At 51.2% G+C, this 5,968-nt stretch overlaps 1 protein-coding gene across 3 annotated transcripts; it reads left to right on the forward strand.

Moving 5' to 3' along the window:
- Positions 1-812: 812 nt before the first annotated feature.
- Positions 813-3,611, forward strand: ARMCX6 (armadillo repeat containing X-linked 6). Of its 3 annotated transcripts, none has more exons than XM_040999683.1 (4): positions 815-899; positions 1,228-1,316; positions 1,623-1,744; positions 2,027-3,611. In XM_040999683.1, exon 4 carries the CDS (start codon positions 2,074-2,076, stop codon positions 3,058-3,060), a length of 987 nt encoding a protein of 328 aa, XP_040855617.1. In that variant the 5' UTR covers positions 815-899; positions 1,228-1,316; positions 1,623-1,744; positions 2,027-2,073; the 3' UTR covers positions 3,061-3,611. The 3 variants fall into 3 exon arrangements, with proteins under 3 accessions (XP_040855618.1, XP_040855617.1, XP_040855616.1); XM_040999682.1 differs by having other exon boundaries at positions 1,665-1,744; XM_040999684.1 differs by lacking the exon at positions 1,228-1,316 and having other exon boundaries at positions 813-899; positions 1,665-1,744.
- Positions 3,612-5,968: the final 2,357 nt, after the last annotated feature.

Here is a 5,968-nt window from a genome sequence, read left to right on the forward strand (position 1 = left end):
AGGCTTTGGGCCATACTCAACTGCTCTCCCAGGCAACAAGCAAAGAGCTGGATGGGATGTGGGGTCCTGGAGAATGTAAGGCGAGGATTTAGCCATTAGGCTACTGTATGGTGTCCCAGAACACGTTTTTAAATTTGAATTTTAATATGCTATTTAAAACTGCTATTTCCTGTTCAGCTAGAAGAAAATATTTTCAATATGTTATAAAATAACTACACCAAATTAATGAGGCTTCCTTATGAGGTGGACAATCCTCTTTTTAACATTGCACTTTGTTTTCCAGAAGATATTCTAGCTCTTTTTTTTTTCTCCTGGTGAAAATTGTCTTATTGTTTATCTTAATTACCAAATGCAGCTTGAAAGAATAAAAAGGAAGCACCAAAGAGACCATTAGTATATCAAAAATACTAACAAAACCCTCAGAACTACCTGAACTTCCTTTTCTGCTCCCTGCTCCCCTCGAATTTTGGCGCAGAGAATCTGAAAGGTGCTGAAATTAACGAAGGGGAGTGCAGGAGTGTGAGAGACCAGAAAAGGATGAGAATTCCCCAAGAAGTCTAAGGGGTAAATGCAGGACAAGATGCCGCCCCTCGCTGTAATGAGAAAAAGTCAAGTTCAGTCCCCAGCGACATATGCCCACTTCCAGTTTCTGATATTGTTATAGGGGGAAAGTGGCAGGACCTAGCATGTTGAGGGGAGGTACAGCGCAGAGTGGAGCCTGCCGCACTGCTTGTGGGAGTGGAAATCGGGGGCTAGAGCTCACTGGTGACGTGGTTGTCACGTGACCAAGAGCCGCCTGGAGCAGAAGTCCTGCTTGCTAGTCGCTTCTGTCTGGGTACCAGCCCCCTATTACTCTGCAGGCGTGTGAACGGAGAAGGAAACTAGGTCGGATCGTGCAGGTGGGTGCCAGGGTGGGCGCTGCTGGGCAGGAGGTGGGGGTGGGAGAGGGTCAACAGCCGTGTGGATCCGAGTTCGGGCGGATAGAGGCTGGGTCTCTTTCTCTACTTTCTAAATACTGTCCCCGCCCCCACCTCCACCCTCAGCTCACTCCGAGCTCATGTTAATTACAAGTGTCGGGCTGCGGGTGGGGGGCGAGGGCACACTGAATGGCTGTTACCAGACTCTGAGGAATAAAAGCTTCCCTAATCAGGGCACCACGTCTCAGGTCGGGGTCCGTCCACCAAGTACTCGGTTCCCCCTCCCCCTTGTTGCCCTGTGTGTTTGCAGGTTTGTAGATCTATTCGGTCTGTAGATTGCGGCTGAAGTGTCAACCAGAGAAGGTTGCCTTGGTGGGAAGCTTGCAGGTCGGCATAAAGGTGGGTTTAGTGCGGGACCCTGCTTCAGGCTGGTGGGGGAAGGGGCGCTGGGATCCAGGAGGGCCGGGTCCTAGTCGCCCTCTCCTGGCCCCTTCTTTCTAAACACCCCTCCCATTTCAGTGCAGGGAAAGGGGTGTGGCGGCCTTTGCTGGGGAAATGGCGGACGACAAGCTGGGGCTGGGGAAGCCAGCATTAGCAAAGTGGGGATGGGGGCAGTGAGCAGTCTTGTCAACTCAGGACCTCGGATTCGAATGACAGGTATTGAACCTTCAGTGCTCAGTGCTCATCCATCCCCTACACTTTCAGTTCTCCATTGCTGCTTACCTGTGCTTCCGTTTGTCCTGCCAGCCCCTGTGCACAGATCACTGTGGAGGAAACACAGACACCAGGAGACAAGGACAGGAAGCATCGACTTGAGTTTGGCAAAGGTTGGTGGGACACATTGTAGCTGGAGGTTTGTGGGGATGAAGGGAAAGTCTGTTGATCTTACTGTCACTCCTATGTGTATGGTAGCACAGTCCCATCTATCACCTTTCTCTGGAAACCTGGAACACAAGTGATGGCTCCTGAGGGTAAATGGGAAAGATAGAACAAAACAACTTAATTTGCTAGTAATTCACTTTTATCTAAACTTGCACTCCCCACAAATTCTCCAGCAATCCACATACCCAGGCACCACAAAAGGCCTAATTCTCTTTTTCTGCCCATAGATTTTCCCCAAGAGAACCGAAGAGCCTGGAAGAGGTTGAAGACTTCCATGCTCCAACGTTACACATTCTCAATATTCTTTAGTCAGGTGCACCACGGCCCTTTCCTGTCCTGTCCTGAGGCTGGCATAGTTTTAAACATGGGACGGGCCCGGGAAGTGGGGTGGATGGCTGCAGGACTGATGATTGGGGCTGGTGCCTGCTACTGTGTTTACAAATTGACCATAGGAAGAGATGAAAGTGACAATTCAGAGGAGGAAGAGGAGCAGGAATGGGAGGATGATCAGGATACTGATGAGGAGGACCCCGAGAGTTGGTTTGATTTCACAGCCATGGCTCGGCCTTGGAGTGAGCATGGGCAGTGGAATGAACCTGGGGCCCCAGATGGCACAGAGGACAGACATTCTGGGGGAGGCAAAGCCAACCGAGCACACCCGACAAAACAGAGGCCATTCCCCTATGAACATAAAAATACATGGAGTGCACGAAGCTGTAAAAATGCCAGCGGTGTTGCCCACTGCTCCAAGTGTCCTTTCTTTCAGGCAAAGAGTGGATCCAAGCATTCTGCTTATGCCCTTAGCTACTGCATGAATAGTGCTTTGGGCAACCTCTCAATGGGTGGAAACGCCATCCCCACTCCCATCCTCAGGGAGGAGGAACAGGCTTTGTGGGTGCTGGAAAGCTCCAGTGGCAGTGTGCGAAGTCAGGGCCAGAGAAAGATATCCATGGGTGAAGTGTGTCGGGAGGCTGTGTCCCGTGGCTGCTGCGCGATGCTGCAGCAGGCTGGATTAGATTTGCTAATAAGCATGGCAGTTATTAACGGCATGATTGCCAAGTGCGTTTCAGACTTGGAGTTTCCTTTGATAGCTGAGGGAAGTGGACGTGCAGAGGTTCAGATTTCGAGAGTGCCGCTGCCTTTGTCTGCAAAGCCAGCACTGGTGGGAGAAGTGTTCAGTGTTCAGGCGCTGCTCTCATTCATGTCCGTCTTAGGCAACAGTCCCCACACGGGGCTGCTCCTGCAAAGCCCTGTCCTTTAGATGGCCATCTCAGGCGGGATGGGACTGGATGCATCTGGAACCCTCAGAAGAGCTGCAGTGGGTGCTGCCCCCGGGAAGGCAGCCTCAGCCAGACACCACGCCTTTTGGGCAAGTGCTGCAGTGGCTCCCTGGACCACCACACTCTCACTGGCCGGGCAGGGCCCCTCACAGTGCCTGGACTAACTGCTTGGTTTCTTAGTCTGCAGGCAACCTGCACTGCCAAGTCCCCCCTCTCAGCCCTCTTGGTATGCTAAAGGAAGGGCTCCTTTTGGCTACCAGCTGTGGAGAAGGGACATCCACTTCCAGCAGCAGTGTTCTCCCTGCCTAAGCGGGCTGCTGTGCAGAGACCCCACGTGTCTGTTCACTTGTGCTCAAAGTGCATTTCTGACCGCGTGGCTGAATCAGTTACCTTTCCTATTTCTTCTACCTGAGTGTGCGGATGGGAAACCTGCCCACCGCAAGACTTCCCTTCCCTTCCAGCCACCAAAGTGACCCACCCTCCCCCACCTGCGTCTGCATCTGTGTACCATCAATAAAGTTGTATGCTTTAGCAGAAAACAGTCCTAGCCCTGGTCTTTGAGCTTCCAGTGCACACAAGGAGAAAGACAAAGAGGCATGACAAGCACAGATTCCCTGGCTGCTGTCCCCAACAATGACTTGTTCCCAGGTGCCCACAGGAGGCAGGGGTGGTGTGTAACCCTCCGGAAAAGCCCCACCTGGGGCTGGGAGCTGGGGGCTGTGGGAGGCAAGGTTCTGGTCTGTGGAAGTCAGGTGGAATGCCAAGAGGACTGGGAGGCACACCTCATCCAGCATCTCCACCCACCCCGCCCCCCCGCCCGACCCCTTTCAGGCAGCACAGGGCCTGGTACAGACAAACCCTGCCAGAAAAGTGCTTTTGGGACACAAGCCTACCCTGGAGGATATGTGCCCTTGGCCTCTGTCTGCAAACCCTTAGTGGGGGTGGAGGAGGGAACCTGGGAGCAGTGCACTCTGCCAGGCAGCCAGGCTAGTCAAGGCATACTTGTCCTGGTAAAGCCCGGCATGTGCTCAGCACTTGCAAGGCACAGTTCTGTGAGACAGAACTCCTGACTCCTCTTTCATGCCACAGCAGGCCCCACTCTCTGGCATGGTGATAAGAGTGACCCTTGCGGCTTTTTTTGTGGAGGAGCCTGCTGTCTCTCCAGCCCTCCCGCGGGACCTCACACCTTGCTTGGCTCCTGGTGGGGATGGTAGTGTAGCTGCCAGGGCTCTGTAGGTCCCCAGCTTGGGCATCAAGCCATTGCTTCCCTCCCAGATCCAGGTCTCCACCAGGACAGGAAGAGCCCCTGTGTGCTGAACTCCTCCATGGTCATGTCCAGTCAGCACCACACATTCTGCCATGTCCCCCCCCAACATAGTGAGACCACCCTTGGGCAACCTCACCCTAGCGACTATTCACTCCTCTCTGGAGCCCTCCATGGCCTGCTACCTGACCTGTGGATTTGGGGCACGGCTGCCCCGACTGTAGCCCATTCTAGGTAAGCATACACAGATTTATAGATGGGGAGGTCTTTAGAGGGCTCTTCCAGTCTCCAGGCTGCTTTTATCCCCAGGGCCCTGTGTATTACTCTTCAAGCTCACCACCAAAGCCTCACTTCTACTTGCCACCTGCAGAGTTACACAGCTCTTGCCAGCTCCATCTCGGGCCTTAGCGGTGCAGCTGGCAGTTGGAATGGGGACTGGCTCCTGCCTCTCCTCCAGGAGCCCCTGCTGTTGGTCACATGCAGGTGGTCACCATCCCAGTGGTAGGCAGCCTCTGCTCTGTCCTTGTCCAGGACTAATGCTGTGTGTGTGTGTGTGTGTGTGTGTGTGTGTGTGTGTGTGTGTGTGTGTGTGTGTGTGTTTGTACTTGCATGCGATGTGAGTGGTCTTGCTAGGGGTGGTGGTTTGCTTCCCAATGGGTAAGCCATAAATGCAGCCCCACTGGTAAAGCTCCCCATGCTTGGGTCACCATGTGGCATACCCAGAGATGCCCAGGCACTGTGCCCAGCATGCCATCCCCTGTGGGTTCCTATCCAGAAAATGCCTCTTGTGACTCAGCCTTTTCTGCCAGACCCCTCTATTTGACTTAGGGGATCTCTGATCCACTGGTTGGCCCAAGGCAAGTGGTGTGGTGTTCTTGGGGATGGTCACTGTAGTGCCTGTGAGCAGACCTCTGCCACAGGTACATTTCTCAGGGTCTCTTTATGCCTATAGGGAGCTCATGAAACAGCCTTCCCTAGTTCAAGGTTATAAGAAAAGCACATAGCAGATCTGACTGTAACACACTGTTGACTTACATTGGTGTTTTCACACTGTTCTACAGAAAGATGTCAGTTATTACATGCTCATAGATAATCATAAAGTATTTAAGGAGACAGAAATGCTATCAAGTCCAATTTGATTGTTAGATAATTTATACATATGTTCAACTATCACACTCTACCACTCAAAAATTGTACAAAGCTTAAATAATACTTCTCTGTTTCCTCAGAAGTAATACAATATTTTTTCTAGAGTTGGCTCTTCCATTAACCAATTATTATTGTATGCATATGTTTCTGATCGACTCTATGGACATGCTTTCAAGTATTTTTACTTTACTTTTCTCTAAATACCCAATCAATTATACTAATTTCAATTATTGTAGAACCCCTTCTTTGTATTTTGGTTGAGACTGCATTACCTTTACGGATTAAAATTATAGTTGGCATCCTCAGAATTTTCCTAGGTAGGCATAATAGTTCAGACAATTTTTTTTGTTTTATTTATTTATTCACTTATTGGCCACTGTGGCGTTTTCTTCACCACGTCGTTTCCTATTTCTTTTTGGGGTTTTTCCAAGCATTTATCTGTTTTTGTTTGTTGATGCGATCTTTAGGTGGAGATC

This window comes from Ochotona curzoniae, unplaced genomic scaffold (genome assembly GCF_017591425.1).
Source record: "Ochotona curzoniae isolate NIBS_2020 unplaced genomic scaffold, NIBS_Ocur_1.0 scaffold_1852, whole genome shotgun sequence".
Lineage (NCBI taxonomy): Eukaryota > Metazoa > Chordata > Mammalia > Lagomorpha > Ochotonidae > Ochotona > Ochotona curzoniae.

Excerpts from the sequence above, each read along its gene's own strand:
- ARMCX6 (XM_040999684.1), top strand. The coding sequence starts at position 2,074 with ATGCTCCAACGTTACACATTCTCAATATTCTTTAGTCAGGTGCACCAC.